At 37.8% G+C, this 20,602-nt stretch overlaps 1 protein-coding gene across 1 annotated transcript; it reads left to right on the plus strand.

Annotated features, from left to right (window-relative positions):
- The first annotated feature begins 2,055 nt into the window (after positions 1–2,055).
- Positions 2,056–4,634, plus strand: LOC149152201 (uncharacterized). Its single transcript, XM_089439579.1, has one exon. It carries the CDS (start codon positions 2,919–2,921, stop codon positions 4,404–4,406), a length of 1,488 nt encoding a protein of 495 aa, XP_089295705.1. The 5' UTR covers positions 2,056–2,918; the 3' UTR covers positions 4,407–4,634.
- Positions 4,635–20,602: the final 15,968 nt, after the last annotated feature.

Below are 20,602 nucleotides of genomic sequence, written 5' to 3' on the forward strand. Positions count from 1 at the left end.
AGCTGACTAATCACCGTCGGTCCCACTTTGACTTTTCCTCTCTCGAGCGCTTCAATCTGCACCATTGATTTGTTTACCCAATCCTACGAATATCACAACGTATCGTGCGCCAACTAGCTCGGCCGATCTCCACCGTCGATCTATCCCATCTGATCCAACGGATACTGCGCAATATCACTCGTTGTCTAGCACGATCAATATCAGGTCGAGGGCGCGCGAGAAAAGTGGTTTTCCCGTGCTACGTGTCACCAGCTTAGGTTAATTGCGTGAATTTGAGAAATACCATTTACCATTATTTTAAGCGCGCGGGATACCGCTTACTACTTAGGAATATTGCTCACGTGCTTAATACACGCTTTTAATAAATACGTTTTAACAAAGGTTTAGCGCTTAAGCCTGGAATAACCCTTAATCTTAACCGACTGTGACTTATCAATAAAATGCATAAACATAAAATAATACCTGATTAGGGTCCAGAACCCCGATACACAGAGTCAAGAGAAATTCTGCATAAGGAATAACACGCAACACCACACTTAATCAATTATTCAATAACATAGAAATTGCAGAGTTTTGGCCCTCTCAGCTTGATTACAACAATTTGTCTGACCTCTGCTTCACTCGCAAACCCTATCTCTCTCTCAATCTTTCGCTTCCTCACTCTCCTATTCCATTCCATCTCTATCATTACATTTTTTCCTTTCTTTTATGGATCAAATATTATCCTAACTACATTGACAACTCAATCTCTATTTTTATCAGCTTAACAATTAAATTCCTATTCTCAACCTCTGAGACACACCTACTCTAACACTTATCTCTTGTTCTAAAAATAATAAAATGATTTAATTGTTACAATAATTGAAGTAAAGATCAATTCAAGAGATCCAACCCTCTCTCCTAAGAATTGATTTTGACCACTGAGGTCAATAAAATTCATCTCTTGTTAGCCACAACATGTAAACATACAATCACATTGTTGGCTAAGTTCGGATGCTGCTGCATCAAAAGCTTGGTTGAGCTTGGATGCCCCATCATGATAGTTTTTTATTCCCCCAAAGTGGCTTCCATCCTCAAACCCTCCCCATGAGGTTTGACCTTAAAACCTAGAAAAAACTAAACCCCACACAAACCGACTAATCTATACCCCATAGGCTAGAATAATAATATACTTAATTAATATAAAATTATAAAAATGAAAACTTAATACACTTCTCTATAATTTTTTATTGTTACATTAAAGATAATTGTATCCTCATACACTTCTCTATAATTTTTTTATGGTTACATTAAAAATAATTGTATGCTCATATATGATATAAAATAACTCACAATATTAAATCTTATATAAAATAAATCAAAATAACAATATCAATTAAAGAAACTTTGATCTATTATCACTTAATTTATAATTGATAATAAATAAATTATAATCTATCTATAAGATGTCGCTGAATTGGTTTTTTGGCGTTAGTCTCCATTAAATTTCATGTTTAAATATGGAAAGAGATTGAGGATAAGATTGTAAAAATTACACACAATATTTTATTCTTGAAATTTTTTTCCTTCAATATATATTACACTCTCAGATATGAAATATAATGTAAATAAATCCGGCTTAGAGGTTTTACCCCGTCCTAGGTTAAACCCTACACCACCGTGAGCATCCAACATCACCACCGTTGCCATCAACATCACATGTCATAAATATAAATATTGCTTGCCGGTGCACCGTCCACATCTCATAGCAGATTAGCGCTATTGGAGTGAGTAATTTTCAATTGAATGGCCTTTTTTCATTATCTTTACGAACACATCTTTGTCACGCGTAATGTTATGTTTTCGAGGAATTTTCAATTTCATGGCCGTTTTTCATTATCTTCACGAACACATCTTTGTCACGCATAATTTCATGTTTTTAAAACTTTTACTCTTCGCTGTCAATCATCTATCTCTCAAATAATGGAGGGATAAGTTCATGTGATGCTATTCAGTTTTGGCGTGGACCCTAACTCTGCCTTTCAGAAAATTGTCCCGCCTGTGCTCAGTACGGTGCCCAACCATACACAGTGGTATTTGCAGGGCCGGATATAGGTGGCAGTTTCTCTATGGACAATAATTCATTAGGGCTGCTTTATCCACCAGCTACCAGATGCCGTTCGGACCCCTACTTCCAGGCTTTAGACCAAACGTAATAATCTTCCCCACACACACAAATAATAGACAAGGTACATCGAACTTCAGGCGCTCTGCAGCCTTTGCTTTGGGATTAAATAATGGGTTCCTGAAAAAGGCACAAAACCACGAGGATTCCCTTAAAAAATTGACGTCATAAATCAATTATACTCCCCGGAGCATGTATTATCGGCTCTGGTTTAAATCCTGGGGGCTGCTTCGACTAGCAAGGCGTGCACCATGATGAAGAAATAGAGGAGCGCCGCTTCCATTTATGTAGCAGATTTAAGATTTGTGTTGAGGAGAAGCTCTTCATCTATTTGTCTATTTTATTTGATGAAATATGGCTATACGTTAAGCTCTACAATGGCGGGCAGTGGGCCAGAAAGGCCTCCGAGACATTTACAGATGAAGCTTTTGTTTGGAATGAAAAGCACACACGGGCTCATGGTGGGTGGAAACCACACTGCCGCCAGATTTTGCACGCGATAGATCCCGTCTCCGCTTCCCCGCTGGTAAATCTCCTTTTCTTTCCTTTGCTCGATCTTTATTGTTCGGCAAATGACCGCAACGTTTCCCAACCAGAAACAATCTGAGTTTGAAAAATCTCAAATCCTGGACGTGTTTTTAAAGAAAAAGAAATCTGACATCCTGAGTGATGAAAAATGGCAAAATAAGGCCGGAGTTCGCTAGATCTGTCCTTCCACTGCCTTACCTCTCGATCTGATCACATCAGAGGCGCGATGGCCGCAAAACTGATAAAGCTGGAACTTTTGTACGGCTCAATGGGGAAGAGGATCGTGGTCCGGACAATTTTCTTTGCAATGGCCCTGGCCGCAATGCCAGTTCTTTACGTTGTCCAAGATCCCTCGCCATGTGACCTCTCGGACTATCCGGATGACTGCATCGTTAATTTCAGGAGCAACCCAAAATTGCCGTTCCGGAGGATCTCATTTCTTTCCTTCTCCAACAACACCAAACACCCCGAGGTATCCAAGACTGATTCCCTCTACAAACCCAGACCCTCTGTGCGTCTAGGGATCGAATCCCACGCCCCAAAAAAGATCTGGGCGAGCAAGGCGTGGAGACAGGAGGTGGAATTTTACTCCGCGATCTTTCAGAAGCTTAGCGAGCGGGGTTTCCTTCGTCCCGGGTTCAAAGCGCTCTGCGTCGGGGCTGGCTCGGGCCAACCAGTGCTGGCGCTGCGGGAAAACGGCCTGCCAGACGCAATAGGAATCGATCGCAGGTCGTTCGCGCCGCTGGTGAGAAAGGGCGATATTAACCGTCTTCCCTTTGCTCATGATTCATTCGACTTGGTATTCTCGGGGTCGTTCGATCGAGCCCTGGTTCCCGCACTGCTCGCCTCCGAGGTCGAGCGCACGCTTAAGACAGGAGGTGTGGCAGTGATGCTGGTCTCGCCGCGGCGATTAAATGTGGGCAATGCCATAAACCCCTTCTACTCGATAAGTCCCGTGGTAGCCCTCTTCAGAAACTCGGATGTCATTCATGTGACTCGCGTCGGGCCGCCTAATGGCCAGGACGCAACCATAATTGTGCTTCGCAAGCGAACTTTCGGCAATTCTAAGTCACTGGGATTGGTACAGGAATATTCATGCCCTAAGCAGAACAGGAGCTTAGTTAAGCTTGCAGAACCCTTGACAATGGACCACAGCAATGCCAAATACTTGCCCACTGTGAAAGACATCAGCGCCTATAAACGCCATATTTATGTAGAAATTGGGGGCAACAACAACGCCAACACTATAGATGCAGATTCAGGGTGGTTCAGGGCTTCTTACCCAAAGCAAAACCAAAGTTTCGATATCTATGTCCTTACTGTTAATTCTCCTGGATTCAAGTCTCTGGCACCTGGATCACTGAATTCAATAAAACAGGTCGTGGATGATGATGCCAGGCTGAGCAGCAGCAGTGAATCTGGTACAGCAGGCCCGGACATTGCAGGATGGTTGAGTGAGATGGGTGTTAGCGATAATGATTTTGTGGTTATGAAGATGGGATTCGAACATGTGACCAAAGAGATGATCAGAGAATTGATTAATGAGAGCGGAATAGGGTTTATGTGTCTCATCGACGACCTCTTCCTGCAGTGTTCTTCTTCGTCTTCTTTCCAGGACGACTACAACGAGGGATTGGTTGAAGAAGTTAATGGGGAATGCCTGCAGTTCCTTCAGACTCTCAGAGATCATGGTGTTTTCGTGCATCGATGGTGATTGCATAGCAGGTAAGCACTATCACTACTACTAAATAATGCTATAGAATAAAATGCTTGTTCGTCTTGAAGAGAGATTTGGCGGCAGCTGTCTGAGGTTGTGCCTGACAAATCCATGGCCGGTTCATTTATAATGTGCAAGCGTGTATTGGCTGTTAAGCATGATATATTAGCAGACTCCCAGTATTATTTCTGTTAAGCATAATATATTAGCAGACTCCCAGTATTATTTTTTTTTGCATTAAACCGTCTGGATTAAGTTCTCGTTATAGAATATGATTTGGATTTACAAATTAACAAATATTTTTGCATTAAACCGTCTGGATCAAGTTCGTGCTTTAGAATATGATTTGAATTTAGAAATTAAGAAATATTTGCTATAGCTTTGCTTATGATTAAAAATTTATATTCACTATGTAGTTGGCATAGTAAAATAATAAGCAATGTATATGATTTTGGCTTTTTAAGCATTTTATATTCAATAATGTATACAATTTCCAGGACCATCAATATTCTTTACTACCTATACATTTTGATCGCAATCAACCATTAAGTCCAAAATGTAAGAATGATTTTTTTTTTTTTTTGGATTTTTATATTTCGCTTATGGTGTGTTTCTTTCAGTGTTTTTATCTTTATTGGTTTTGTATCAATCATAAATTCGAACTATTTTGTTGGCTGTAATAGAAACGGTTATCTTTATATTCAAAGATGTTGTAAGTTCACAGTTCAACGTGAAATTATATTGTAAAAATATATTTTTTCAATAATTTGATGGTTATTAAAATTTATGTTCAAAATTTTATAACATCATTTTAAAATTAAAATATATATATATATATATATATATATATATTTTTATTTTGAAAAATATCGAACATAATTAATAGTTAAGAGAGTGTTTAGTTCAGTATAAATTTAATGTTAAATTTATTTGGTTTAGTTTTATTATCATATCAATTAATTGTTTTTGAACGGGTTTTCTTTCCTTATTGCTTGGAAATTTATTGACAATTAAGCCATTAAGAGTGTTATATTTTGCTGAGAAAATTTATTGACAATTAAGCCATTAAGAGTGCTATATTTTGCTGAGAAAATTTATTGACAATTAAGCCATTAAGAGTGCTATATTGTGTTAGTTAGCTATATCAACAATATTTTTTTGAACTGTTTTCTCTTCCTTAGAAAATCTAGTGACAAATGAACTTTTGAGAGTGCTATATTTTGATAGCTAATTATATCAACAGCCATGTTTTCAAGAGCATCATATTCACTTTGCAATCTACCATTTTGTAACTTTTGTTGCTACGCAGTTTTCATCAATAGTGTAATTTCAACATTCTTGTTAGTCTTTTGTGTTTGTGCTTGACCTGCTAGAAATAGTAACTTTTGTTGCTATGCAATTTTCATCATTAGTGTAATTTTAACATTCTTGTTAGCTTCTTGTGTTTGTGCTTGACCTGCTAGAGTAGTAATGACCACTTTGCTTTTTAAGATAATGATGAGCTTGCAAATGGGCAACAATTGGTGAAAAATTTAGGGGCTAATATTAGTAGGTGAGCTAATTTTCCATGTTTTTTCCTATAAAAAAAATCTGTTAATTTCCATTTTTTCTAAAAATTATTAGCCCAAGTTTTATAGTATAACATGATTTTATCTTAAAAATCTCCAAAATGCCAATATAAAAATAATTAAAAATCTAAATATTTTTATAAAAAAATTCATCAAACATTTTACAATTTGCCTATTAGGGACTAGTTAAATTAGGCAAGATTTCTTAACTTTAAGATAAACTTCCATAAAATTTTCCTTGGCAACAACCTACATATACTTGTGAGCCATTAGTAGCTCCAACCAAGTGCTTTATATCTAATGTCCTCCTACCACTCCTTGATTTTTCAAATTAACTTGATATGTGCTAAAATAGAAAATTGCACATAGACCCAAAGCCAACACAATACCACACTAAACACTCGAACATTTTGACCTTCCTACAATGGAGTATAGAACTTGGCTACCATCCACTTTGTTAATGATGCTCAAAAAGGATTGGTGAAGCCTCACAATAATATAATCAACCAACAACCATTTCCCACACCAAATTCTTATGAGAAAATGAAATAAATAATACTTTGAACATTTCAAAAGCATGCGAAGAAGTTCCAAGCACATGAAATTCTAGGATTACAAATGTAGAATAAACACCTAAAGCACATCAAACTTCTTGGCCATGATCCCACATACATTAAGGATTATGAGGGGAGGTAGTTTATTTCACCTCCCCATTGAATCCATTGTGTGCAAAATGACACAACATCTCCTCCATCCATTGAACTTGATTGATAACATGCAATTTAACGAGTTGTATGTTTAACATGTATGGAACCCTAGATAACTTGGCCTTCTTGAATTAAAGTGAGTGATCTTATGAAATATTTAGTTGTATGTTTAGGAACCCTAGATAACTTGGCCTTCTTGAATTAAATTGAGTGATCTTATGAAATATTTAGTTGTATGTTTAACATACAAGGAGAATTGCATCTTTTAACAAAAATTTGGTGAATACCCTAGTGTCAAGTCTCTAACGACAATTATTCTCCTATGCTCCCTATCATTTGTAAATGTTTAACATATATGGAACCCTAGATAACTTGGCCTTCTTGAATTAAATTGAGTGATCTTATGAAATATTTATTTGTATGTTTAACATACAAGGAGAATTGCATCTTTTAACAAAAAATTGGTGAATACACTAGTGTCAAGTCTCTAATGACAATTATTCTCGTATGCTCCCTATCATTTGTAATCGACAAACTTGCTTCAACTTGATTGCTAGTGGTCTTTGCTAATCCCCACACAAAGGAGATCAAAAATGATTATTCACACTCTCACCACTACTTGTGAATTTGAATGATTAAATTATTAAAGACTTTAGTTGTCAAAGAATTCTAATGCATCGACTTAAAAGGTAAGAAAATATTTAGTTGAGAGGCAATAGCTCAAGTGTTTGGGTGGTGGGTTTTGCACCTAATTTGAAATCCTCAATGAGACTTGGTCCGTTGTAAGAAGATGTTGATGGTGTTGGACCCGCCAACATTCAGGAGATTTCCCCGGTATGAAGTCCCAACTAGGCCTCACACCATTTGGTGAGGAGTTCCATCTAGTATGATGGTCCGGTTGCCATTATCTTAAGGATATGCCTTAGCTCTTGCTTCTCAGCACATGAGAGTGATATACTTAGTCTTCAAACAATGAGGTTTGCTTGCCCGTTGAGTGCTTAGTGTAACTTGTGTGCCTTAGCTCTTGCTTCTCAGCACATGAGAGTGATATACTTAGTCTTCAAACAATGAGGTTTGCTTGCCGTTGAGTGCTTAGTGTAACTTGTGTCTAAGTTCTTTCACTGCAGAGGGAGAGGGTGAGAGTGAGTCTCAAGTCGAAAGGGAATAGTCCCAACTCTGTTAGAGACACACAACACAACATGATCCGTGCAGTTTCGGGTAGAGTAGTCCACATGGATGCGGCAGTCATAAACACAAAGTGAACAGATAGCACATACAACACCCAACGGAGTAGTCCACACGAGTACGACGGTCATTATAACAAGTTTACAAGAATGGATCTATCTAGTGTCCGGCGGAATAGTCCACGTAAGCGAGACATTGTTAACAACTGATACAACACATTTCCAACATCATATGCACTAAAACAATCGAAATAGTTCAACTATCTTAGTACAGGTTAAAACCACATGCATTACAAGTGTCCAAAGAATAGTCTTACAAATGAATACAATACATGTGTGAAAATGCGTTGTCCTGTAAACAGGCTTCTGAATTAGGCGAACGTTCCAAAACACATCCATATACCATACATCACTAACCCTGATAAGTGGGGTGTTGGAGCCACTGCTCGCTCCTTAAAGAAAAGACTATAGACTCTCAAGGCTATGTGCGAGGAGCCAAGGTGAAAAGTCTTTTGCATGTACAAATGAGGGGTATATATAGCCAGGGTTGAACTTGACCCTTGTGACTCTTCAACTTCCATCATGACTGTTTTACTTACATGACTCTTCAACTTTGTATGTGGGTCTCTTGGATTTCCACTTTACATTACATTGATTACAACAGTATGGCCCACAGTAGTGATGTGGCCGAGACGACTCATGACATGACTCGACATGACATTGTTGGTAAGTTCAAGTTGATGGTGGTGTCCATGTTGAGCTGCGGTGTTGTTGAGTGATGAGTGTGCTCTTGGTTTATCATAGCTTCACCTCCGCATGACAAGGTGCGTAGAGTTTTCAATGGTCTTGGTGTTTGCTTGATGTTGCATGTGTATGTATCCCTTTCGCTGGTATTTGGCATGCTTCATGTGTTCATTTGTTCGCGAACAAATCTCCTAACATGCGCTCCTTGTTCATCTTGTTCGTCATCGTGCCATGTCTCATCCTTGTACCTGTCTCTGCAATCACTCATGACGAGACGACATCAAATCTAGAAATCCCCTAGTCTACCATGATGCATCATCTTTCGTTCTCGGGTGCAGGGGACCAGGAGAGAGGACTAGGCTCTGAAACTGCACAAAACACATTTCAGGCCGGGATGCGAGGCTCCGGGGCACTGTCGGGAAAACGCTGCGTAGAGGTCACTGAGAGGCTGGGTTGAGTAGTCCGGGACAACAGTGACATCTGTGGGATCTAGCTCAGTTGGGAGGAAGAATTGCGCAATTTTTTCAGGGAAGGTAGTGCGGGCAGTGGGAGGCACTCACAGTGAAAACTGCGCAAATGTATGGAGCTTGCTGGCCAAAATGACACAGATCTGGGAGGCAGTCATGTAGGATATGTCTGCACAGTTTTCGGGCTGAGCGGGGTGCCGGGCAACAAGTGGTCTGTCCAAGAAAACTGCGCAATTTTCAGGAGGAGTGGCAAGCAGTCCGACAGAGGGATTGACTGACAAAACTACGCAATTTCTAGAGGGAGAGCAGTGAAAGGCAGCAGGTGCTTGTTCCTCTTTTTTGCGCAAATTTCTTCGGCCAGTGCAAGCAGGCAGGGTGACAACTTCTGTGCAATTTTGGGGATGAGTGCAACCTTGGGTCACTGCCTCAGTCAAATTCTCTGGTTGACTAGCGGGAGGTTTGATGGATAGACTTGCAGGAAGCGCTGATTGAGATAGCTTCTTGGGTAGCTTCTGCACTGTTCTGGGTGACAGGTAGCTAGGCTGATTCCAGGATTGCACAGTGCACACTGCCTGGAGGGCAGCCTCAAGCTCTGTGCAATTTTGGGCAACAATGCTTGGTCACTGAGAGCTGAGAAAGCGCTATGCAGCTCAGTGGGGTCTAGCTGATGGAGGGTGGCCCGGTCGATAGATCTTCGACTAAATGGTTAAGTGTGTGAGCGAGTGAATTCGTGTATACATGATCTTACGAACACACACTCAACATGACTCGACGACAAGACACCTCAAACCAGAAAGACAACATATGCTTAGTGTGACTCACTGGAGGGTGAGAGCGACAAGTGTGACACTTGAGATAGATCGTTGAACAACCGTGATGACACTTGCGCGACATTGCATACAACTTCGTGTGTGAGTGCGACATATGGTTACATAGCGAACACAACTTGTATACACAAAGACAATTTTGAACATAGCCAGAACAAGATCGAAAGCATGACATTGCAATCAACATGCTAAAAGACGATTGGTGAACGGTCAAGCAAAGAGGGTGTAAAGACTCGACACGAGCTCTCGAGATGAGCCCGAGTGTTTGCAATCATTAAGGAAAAACCAAAGAAGGCTCTGAAATTAGATGCAGGCCAGAAATTTGGAGGGTGTTGCAACTATTACAACATAAGACTAGATGGATAGATGTACCCTCCCAAGTGAGACTCTCAAAAGATGAGTGTTGACTACTCTGTGTCAACTACCTTATAACAGTACACATTTTTGCAAAGGAATTACATCATGTTCAACCAGTTAGATATCCATGGTTCATCATAATCATTCGTCAGTCTATTAGAGTTGTAAACCTAAATTTTGCAAGTTTATTTTAAATGATGCTAGTATGATCGTTTAATTATGTAACAACACTTAAGTAAGCCTCTGATTTTGGCAAAGGATTTCATCCTAGGAAGTTTAATAACCTAACTGAATTATGTGTGCTTTTAAACACGGATAATCGGCAAAGTTTTTCTTCTAGCTTAAACCATGAAGCTAGGGTGGGATTCATTGACAAGGTCTCAGGTGAGTTCTAGTGTTATATAGAGTATTTTGTAAAAGTGTGTTTGGGAATAATTTAAGCACATTTGGCTAAATTATATATTACCAACACACTTGGTCTATACTAGATCATATTGTGTTGGAGAATTGGGTAAATTATTGAGGGTTTATGTCTAAAGGTGTTTTCCCCTATAATATCTTGATGTAAAAATATTTTGGTGCATGGTCTCTCATATTTAGACACCATGACTAAAATATTTAAGAGTGGGAAAAATTATTAATACCCTTTAGTGTTAATTAATCAATTTTTTTTGGCTAAATTAAATTAAAATATTAAGCCAACAAATTAATTAATTTTGAGACTTAGATCCCATGGCATCTTCCATCTCCTTATTTCAAAATGAGAACTAACATACTAACTTATTTTTGCCTACTAACTTGCATTTTCATTCTAACCCCATTTGCATTGCATAGTTTAATCTTTTTGTTGCATTTCATCATTTTGAAAATCACTGTTAGCAATCTCTTTGGCTTTTAGTCATTTGTGTTGATATCATTAAATTTCACTTGCTCTTATTCTCTATATCTCATAAGTGAAGAACACTCTAATAAATGATATAACTAAAGGCTTTTGAATTTGTTATTGTTAACATTGTTTCATTAAGAGATCTTAAGTTTGCTTCATTGAGTTGCTAGTGGAAATCTTGTAGCCTTGTGAGCTAAGTTGATATTTCAATAAAGTTTGGTTAGAAGTGGTTTACATCTTTACATTGAAGCACATTGTCATTATCTCATTTCTTTGAACTTGGTAATTATCTTACATTTGCATCATGGTTTAGATTGCATTCTTAAAATTTACCTCCAAGCCTAAGCTTGGTTGAAAGAAAGTTAGGCCACCTCCTTTTTGTAGCTTGTGAAGGATAGACCCTCTTTAGTGGTTAACATGGTGACTTTGTAGTGGCAAAGCCACAATCTTTGTAGCACCGGAGGCACGGGGTGGTTAGATCTCAAGGGGATAGATCATTAACCAAGCCATAGCTTGTTTCCCCTTGCTTTCTCTCCACAACTTACTCTAGAGACTAGGCTCAAAACAACTATGAAGAAGGATTCATTTAGATTAGACATCTTAATTAAAATCAACCAAGATCTTGCATTTCACATTAGCTTAGATCTTGCATTCATTCCTTGTTGATCATTGGTGATTGGAATTGTGGGCTAAATTTATAATTTGCAAGTTTATTGTATCTGGAAATATCATCTTTTCTTGCAATTGTCTTTCTTCAAGGTTCATTGCTCATATATCTGGTTATCTTGGTCTTTAAAATTTTGTGCTAACTCTTCTTGCAACATTGTTATTATTGTAACTTTGAACATCTATTTACTTGCAAGTATCTAAATTTCCATTGAGCATTGTAAAGGCACTGGTTTGTTACATTTATATTTTGTATCTGTCTTATTGATCCCAATTGCATTTATTTTAATATACATTGCTCATAAACTCTCACACTTGCTTTAATTAATAATCAAGTTACACTAATAATAATTGCCCTGCCCTTAATCTCTTAGACTTATTGTTCCAATAAGTTTTATTTCATTATCATCCTTAGGGACTACCCCTCATCTTACCTAGGAGACAGTCTAAACACATGAATAAAGATTTAGAATAACAACCCTTGTTTTAAGCGTTGGGTCTTAAAAATACACTTCAAGCGACAACCCTTGTTTTAAGCGTTGGGTCTTAAACATACACTTCAAGCGACAAGATTCCTATAATTAAAAAAAAAAAGGAATATACATACAAACATACATACGTATGTAAATGAACCATGGTAATATTGAAGTGAATATGTTTTCAAATTCCTAAATTTTCAAAAATATAAATGAGATTTAAGAAATTTCTTCTCAAAATATTATATGGTTTATTTTGCTCTATACTGTATAAACAGGTATATTTTGGAATTTGAAGAGTGAATATATGTTTAATCTCTATCTCCGTTTTTCAGTTCTGCTGTCCAAGATTAAATTCATATAAAACATAACTAGAGTGGTTCCTCTGTGCACGGGAATATAACTTTGTATGGAAGTGATAACATATTTATATTTTGGAATTGGATAAGTTCCAGATTGAAGAGCGAAGATATGTTCAATCTCTATCTCCCTTTTTCGTTCTGCTATCCAAGGTTAAACTCATACAAAACATAACTACAGTGGTTCAATCCGTGTGCACGGGAATATAACTTTGCATGGAAGTAATAACATATATCAGAGGAAAGCCTCTTTTCATGCCAAGGATGAGATCCTTTGAATTCATCTCAACATTCTCGCCTCTTGCCTAACAACCTCGATAACATAATTATAATGGGCTTATAGAAAGATTATAGATATTCACATTTACTAGCTATTTCACTTAAATAGATATACTATTTAATATAACAAATAAGAATAATATTTTGGTTTTTTTATTAAATATAAAAATTATATTAAAAAATGCTCTGAAATGAATATTATAGCGTGTATATATGTGAAGATTTTAAATGTAATTTTCTTGTAGTTGAGTCGAGGAGATGTGTAACTTTGTCCGTGTTCGTCAAATTGACACTTGTTTTAAATAGAAAAATAATGTCAACTATAATAGAAAATGAACATGCTATAAAGTAATTAAAAGTAAAAGCAATGTGTGAGTAAGATGTTTAAAAAAAATGAATATGTTATAAAATAATTAGAAATAAAAAAAAATGTGTGAGTAAAATGTTTAAACCTTCTCAAAAATATTGAAATAAACTATTTAAGATCTATGTTTACTCTTTGTACATATTATATAAAATATTTTAATGTCAATTATATATATATATATATATATATATATATATGAAAAAATAATTTTTTTAGTTAAAATATTTATTTGGTCTTATATATTTGATATAATATTTAAAAATACAATTTAAACAATAAAAAATTACACGTTATATTTTACATGTGAAGAAATTTGATCTCTCAATTTGTATTTAAAATAAATTTATGATAATTAAAAATAAAACCAAAATCATCCAATTTATCCATACTTCAAATGGATCTATGCTAATTAGAGATAAACCAAGATCCTCCCATTTACAAATGCACGGACAATCTGTTTTCAAATGGATCTATGCTAATTAGAGATAAATCCAAGATCATCCCATTTACAAATGCACATACAATCTGTTTTCATATGTGACTTCGTTATTGTTTAAAGCATGCAATACAATGAGATTATTAATCACATTGATCATGGTTGAACATTTGAGTAAAAGTTGATTTTATTATTGTTGCATCATAGAATATGTTTTCATATGTGACTCCGTTATTGTTTAAAGCATGCAATACAATGAGATTGTTAATCAGATTGATTATGGTTTAATATTTGAGTAAAAGTTGATTTTAAAGGAGTTGTTTTTAGTGCTATTTTTTGAACTTTCTGATGCTCGAATCCAACTAAAAATTTGAGGTGAGATTTTCGATTTGTGTTATGTAAACTGGTTTTTTGGCTATATATATGGATTCAACACCCTCAAAAACACATGATTCAACACCCTCAAAAACACATAGGGCACTTAAATTGTGCAGGTTTACCCATCACACTTGTGATTTTAATAGATTCTTGCCAGATTTTAGAAAAATTAGACAGAAAAACCCACCTGAAAAACTCCAAAAAATCACACTAAAGACAACTCTTTATTTAAATTTAGAAATATTGAATATTGTTTTGTTTTATTACTTTGTGGCATGCAATAGTAACGTTACCTCGTTAGAATAAATTAATAGATTATTAAATATTAAATTGAAGATCTCTTTTTGGTTTTATATAAATGATGACATAGGAATGGATATATATTATTTAGATTTAAGGATATGTTTTATGTAGCCTTCACCCCTGCCAACACCATGAGACAATTATTCAACTTCAGACAAGGATCCCGTAAACTCTAACCTTCAAAAAAGTGTTTATGTTATTCCTTGTTCATGCAGAAAGGAATACATAGGTGAAACATGTAGGTCTCTTAACATCAGAATTAAAGAACACACTGCGGACTTAAGAAGAGAAATGACCTCAAAATCGGCCTTAACAGAACATGTTCACTCTTCCTCTCATTACATCTGCATGGAAGAAGTCAAACTTGTTAGAAAAGAAGACCACTATCTTAAAAGGAAAATCAAAGAAGCCATTGAAATAGAAAAAGCCATTGAAATAGAAAAAAGGAAGAACAACTTGAACTGAGACGATAGATTAAAACTAAGCAACACCTGGAAACCTTTACTTGAAATCTTAAAGAATCAAATAATTAACTCATATCCCTTTTAATAATTTAATCCCTCCTCTCTCACTAAAAAAATTAATAAATTAAAAATCAAAAGAACAAGGAAACATTATCCAACATCCTCATTAGACAATAAAACAAAAACAAATATAAACATATAAATAAATAATTGGTTATTTCATAACTAATCACTTGATAATAAACTAAAATCATAATTTATTAATTATAACATTATAGTAACATATGAATTTAAATTAAGCACATAGTCATCATAACTCAAATTAAAACAATTAGAAATTAATAATAAGAATTATATATAAAATTATAAGGAATTAATTAAACAAATTAATTAATTAGGGAATTAATCAAACAAATTAATTAATTAATTAATTAAACAAATTAAATAATTAATTAAACAATTAATTAATTAATTAAAAACAAATTAATTAAATAAACAAACTAATTAATTAAGTAAATAATTAATAATTAATAAATTAATTAAAAATAAAAAATAAAATAATAATAATAATAATACATAAAAATCTAAATATTAATAAACTAATTGGATAATGGCCGACCTAATTTCTTAAATTAATTCTTTCATAACCTATATATATACCCTAAAATATAACTCATGGATACATCATTAATATCTTTAGAATATCTATTGATCCCCTGATGATGGAATCACTTGGTAGTCTAAAACGTTGGGCTCATAAAACTCTATAATAGGTCATTCCTCCTCTATCTAAAACCAAAACTCTATAACAGGTCATTCTGCCTCTATCTAAAACCATCCTCACTTGTATGGATTCATTATTTAACAACATTGAATATTGTTTTGTTTTATTACTTTGTGGCGAGCAATAGTAACGTATTCATAAACGTTTTTACGTTGATTTTTAATTAGCTCTTTAGCTGACTAAAAATTAAAGGCGATTTTGAATTTTGGGCTGCCTCGTGCATGCGCCCTCCTCTACGTCTCCCTGTGACCCGACTGCGTCTGCCTGGGCTTTGGCCTCTTGCCATGGCCCCCTCGGATCCGTCTCTGGAGGGGGTCGATACTCAGTGCGCCTTCTCTGATTTGGTGAAATCCCTACCTCCGCAGCGCCCCAGGCCTGCTCTCTCAAGATTCTTCAAGAAGTTGGATGTACTCCAGGAAGTTCAGTTGCCTCCGGCCCTGCCTCGCATGGCGGCTTTGTCTCTCGCTGAAAAAGGTCTCATAGGACAATTTACAAGCCTCTGGCCTTCTCCTAGAATAGTTCAAAGATGGGTTGAAAGAAACTGGTCTGACAAGATTCAAGGGAAAATTTCCATCAGGTTCTGTGGGAAAGGGTACTTCACATTCCACTTTGAATCCAAAGAGGATAAGGACTTAATCTTAAGAAATGGGCCCTATTTCATGGACTCCAGGGGCCTCTACCTCAACAAATGGACTCCAGACTTTGATCCTGAACTGGATGTCCCCAACACTGTTCCGGTTTGGGTCCGTCTCCCTCACCTCCCTCTCCATTGTTGGGGAGATGAGTCTGTTCGTGCCATCGGGAACCCAGTGGGAAAATACATCGATCGTAGTGAACCAAAAGATAATATGCAGGCCTATGCAAGGATCTGTGTCGAAGTGGATCTTGGCAAAGGTCTTCCAGAAGCAATAAAATTGAAAGTGGACGAATGGAGCCATACCCAACAGCTGGACTACGAGCAGATTCCTTTTAAATGTAAGGTATGTCACAAATACGGACACTTTGCCAATAGATGTTCTAAACTTGTTGATGCAGAGAGCAGCGAACAAGAGGGCCATTGGGAAACGGTAAAAAAGAAGAAGTTTGCCCCTTCATCTAAACCCCCCCTGGAATCAGATCCTCCAGCCCCCTCTGCTTCTCGACCCTCCTCTTCCTCCCCTCCTTCATCTGTCCTCCCACCCCAGATCCGCCGATCCCTTCTTCCTCTAATCCCTTTCTAGTTTTATTTCCCTTGATCCATCTTCTGTGGATCCTCCTCAACCCCCTTGATCCTTTCCGAGCCCTCTGATCCCCCTCCCTCTCTGAACATCACATCGCAAGCTTCTCTAGAACCCTCTCTTTCCAGGCATACCAGAAGTAGTACTAAAGAACATGGAACTTCCAGCGATACCTTTAAGAAACCTGGACCTGGTAGAAAATTAGCTAAGCAACATAGGGACGAGAACGCTCAGAAAGATATAGCCATGGGAACTCAAACCCCAATAGAGTCTTTCATTTAGGGGCATCAAGAAAAAGAGACAAATTACAAAGATCAAGAGAGGCGATCACCTCTCCGCATGCCAAACATCCAATGATGAAGATATTGTCTTGGAACAGTAGGGGGTTAGGGCACCCCTCCAAAATTTTCGCCCTCAGAGATTTAATCCACAGTGAAAAGCCAGAAATCTTATTGATTCAAGAAACAAAACAAGATCAACAAGTAATGAGAGGCATTATAGACCAGCAGAAACAATACAAAGGGTGCGCCGGCGATGCAAGAGGAGCTTCTGGAGGCATAGCCACCCTCTGGGATCATAGTTCCGCTTCAGTAAACCTTCATCAGCATTGGATCAGAACTGCGCTGGACAACAGAACAAATGACCAAACTGTAATTATATATAATGTGTATGCTCCCAATCACTACAGAGAAAAGGAAATTTGTTGGGGCGATCTTAAGGCTAGCATCGATGGTGAGCTAAGTTTAAATATCATAGTGGTAGGCGAATTCAATCTCATCCTTCATGCCAACGAGAAATGGGGAGGCAACATTTCTCTAGATCCCTTCAGAGGCCGGTTGGAGGCTATCATTCAAGATCATGATCTAGTGGACGTTGCCCCTAAAAACCGTAGGTACACTTGGAGCAACCGCAGACTTGGCATTGACAATATAATGGAAAGGCTGGACAGGTTTCTAATCAACATTTCGTTTCTTTCCTCCTTCTCCGTGGGATATTCCAACGTTCTCACCTCATCAGCCTCTGATCATTATCCCATTACCCTCACGCTGGAAACTCTCTGTCCCCTTGGGCCCATTCCGTTTAAATACAACTCCCTCTGGAATGGGGTTCCAAAAGTCAGAGAAATAGTTCAGAGAACTTGGAATCAGCATGTAGAAGGATCTCCATGTTTCATTTGGGAAACTAAACAAAGAAAAGACAAACAGGCTATCAAAGAATGGGCAAGAGTTAATTATAAAGAACCCGAGGAGATAAAAAAGAAAGTTAAGAGCGATCTAGAGAATATCGAGAGAATGATAGAAGAACATGGCCTCTCCCAGCAGAGTATGGAGCAAGAAAGGGATCTCTATTCTCAGCTGAGTCACATAAATAGGGAAAGAATCCAAATGGTGGCTAAAATCTAGGCAACTCTGGCTCCAAGGTGGAGATAAAAATACAACATTTTTTCATAAGCAGGCCACAACTCGAAAACTCAGGAATAATGTAAGTTCAATCTTGGATAATGAGGGCAACCAGCAAAACACCCAAGAGGCCATTAGAAACGCTGCTACTGAATACTACAGAGATCTGCTAACTGAAACTAAAGGTGAAGAGGATTATGTTGACCTTCTTCAATACTTACCCAAAGGCCTCACCAAGGATATGAATGACAACCTAAATAAAGAAATCGAAGAAGAGGAAATAAGAAGAGCGATTTGGACTCTGAATCCTGATAAGGTTCCCGGGCCTGATGGATTCCCCATATGTTTCTACAGGGCATTTTGGGGTTTAATAAAAAAGGATCTGATCAAGATGATCAGGTGGATTCAGAGGAATGGTAAGATAGGTGGTTACACCAATGCCACTTTTCTTACCCTCATCCCTAAAGAAAATCGACCCACTTCTTTCTCCCGGTTTAGGCCCATATCCCTTTGCAATTCCTCCTACAAAATCCTGTCTAAAATCTTAGCATCCCGACTCGAACCCCTCCTCCCCTCTCTGATTTCTGAAAACCAAGGAGGGTTCTTGCCCAACAGGGAAATTACTGATTCTATTCTTATTGTGCAAAAAGCCATTCATTCGAGTTTCTCCAGGAAGGAGAAAGGATTCATCCTCAAACTTGACTTGGCCAACGCCTTTGATAGAGTTAGGCACTCCTTCCTTATTGCTGTTTTAAAGAAGATGGGGTTTGAGTTGTCCTTCATTAGTCTTATCTTTGCTTGCATCTCTGGGCCATGGATCTCCCCTCCAGTTAATGGAAGACAGGGTGAAGCCTTTCAATCCTCCCGGGTTCTCAGACAGGGCTGCCCCCTCTCTCCCTATCTTTTCATTCTCATGGAGGAATCCTTTAGTCAAGCTATGAACCACAACAGAAGAGTGGGTCTCATTACTGGTATAAAATTCGGGAATGGAGCCAAGAATATCAACCACTCACAGTTCGTTGACGATACCTTGCTTATTGGAGCAGCCTCCACGGGCGTTCAAGATTCTTCTTGATCAATTTATGGGGTACTCTGGAGGTTTGATCAACCAGCAAAAAAGCTGTATATACGGATGGCATGCTCCAAATCAGGTCATTCACAGCATTGCAAATATTTTTGGAGTCTCTTGCAATTTAGATTGGACTCATTTCTCTTACCTGGGCATGCCAGTGAGCCTAGGACCTTTGAAGGCAGGAACTTGGGACAATATCATTGACAAGATGAAGAGGAAAGTTCAGCAATGGGGTTCAATGTGGCTCAACCCAGCAGGCCGTCTCATCCTTCTTAAATCAGGTATCTCTTCTCTTCCCCTCTATCGATTTTCTCTTTTCCAAGCCCCAACTTCCTTTCTCCACAAAATGGAAGTTGTTCTCCGCCTTTTTCTTTGGCAAGGAGGAAAAAATGACAAGAAGAAATTCAACCTTGTCAGTTGGAAACAAGTCATTCAGGCACAGGACAGAGGAGGTCTCCGTATTAGGTCCCCCACTTTTTCTAATCTTGCCTTTGGAGGGAAGATCGTTTGGAGGCTCATCACTGGCCCTCCTGCGTGGTGGAAACGGGTTCTGGAAACCAAATATTTGAATTCCCCCAGACAGCAGCTTCTAGACTCTGATATCCCCAATAGGGACTCCTAAAAAATTTGGCGATTATGAAAAAAAGCTATTCCTTTCATGACTCAGAATATTTCCAAAGTTCGAAGGGGAGGAGCTAGCATAAACATTGGGGCTGATAAAATTCTGGGACAGCAGCGAATAAACAGGCATGATGAAGCTATTCCTATTCTAACTTTTCTCAACAACATGGGGATATTTTATCTTGATCAAATTTCTAGATGGGATCCTCTATCTCATATCTATATTGGATGTTCCTTTCCTACTATCCCCAGTGATCTTAATTTTAGTCTATCCGCTCTTCAGTCTCTGCTCCACAGTGAAGCTCCCATCAAAAATAATGAGAAGGACCGCTTTCGTTGGGACCCCTCAGGATCGGATTACTCTATCCAAGCAGGACACCAGCACATCTGCTACAACACCTTCCCCATGACATTATGGAGCCACTGGAGAATCGTTTGGAAATCAGAGGCGTTACCTAAAATCAAATTCTTTACATGAGCCCTTTTAAAAGGGAAAATCTTAACAGCAGAGAACCTGCAAAAGAGGGGTATTAACGGCCCATCTCGCTGCTCCAACTGCTGTGGCGCTGAAGAAACTATGCACCATCTTTTTGTCGATTGTTCCTTTGCCATTGACTGTTGGAAAAAATTA

This window comes from Pinus tabuliformis, chromosome 9 (genome assembly GCF_031772625.1).
Source record: "Pinus tabuliformis cultivar Carrire ecotype Pingquan chromosome 9, CPIR1, whole genome shotgun sequence".
NCBI lineage: Eukaryota > Viridiplantae > Streptophyta > Pinopsida > Pinales > Pinaceae > Pinus > Pinus tabuliformis.

Coding starts and splice junctions, on each gene's coding strand:
- LOC149152201 (XM_089439579.1), top strand. CDS start 2,919: ATGGCCGCAAAACTGATAAAGCTGGAACTTTTGTACGGCTCAATGGGG.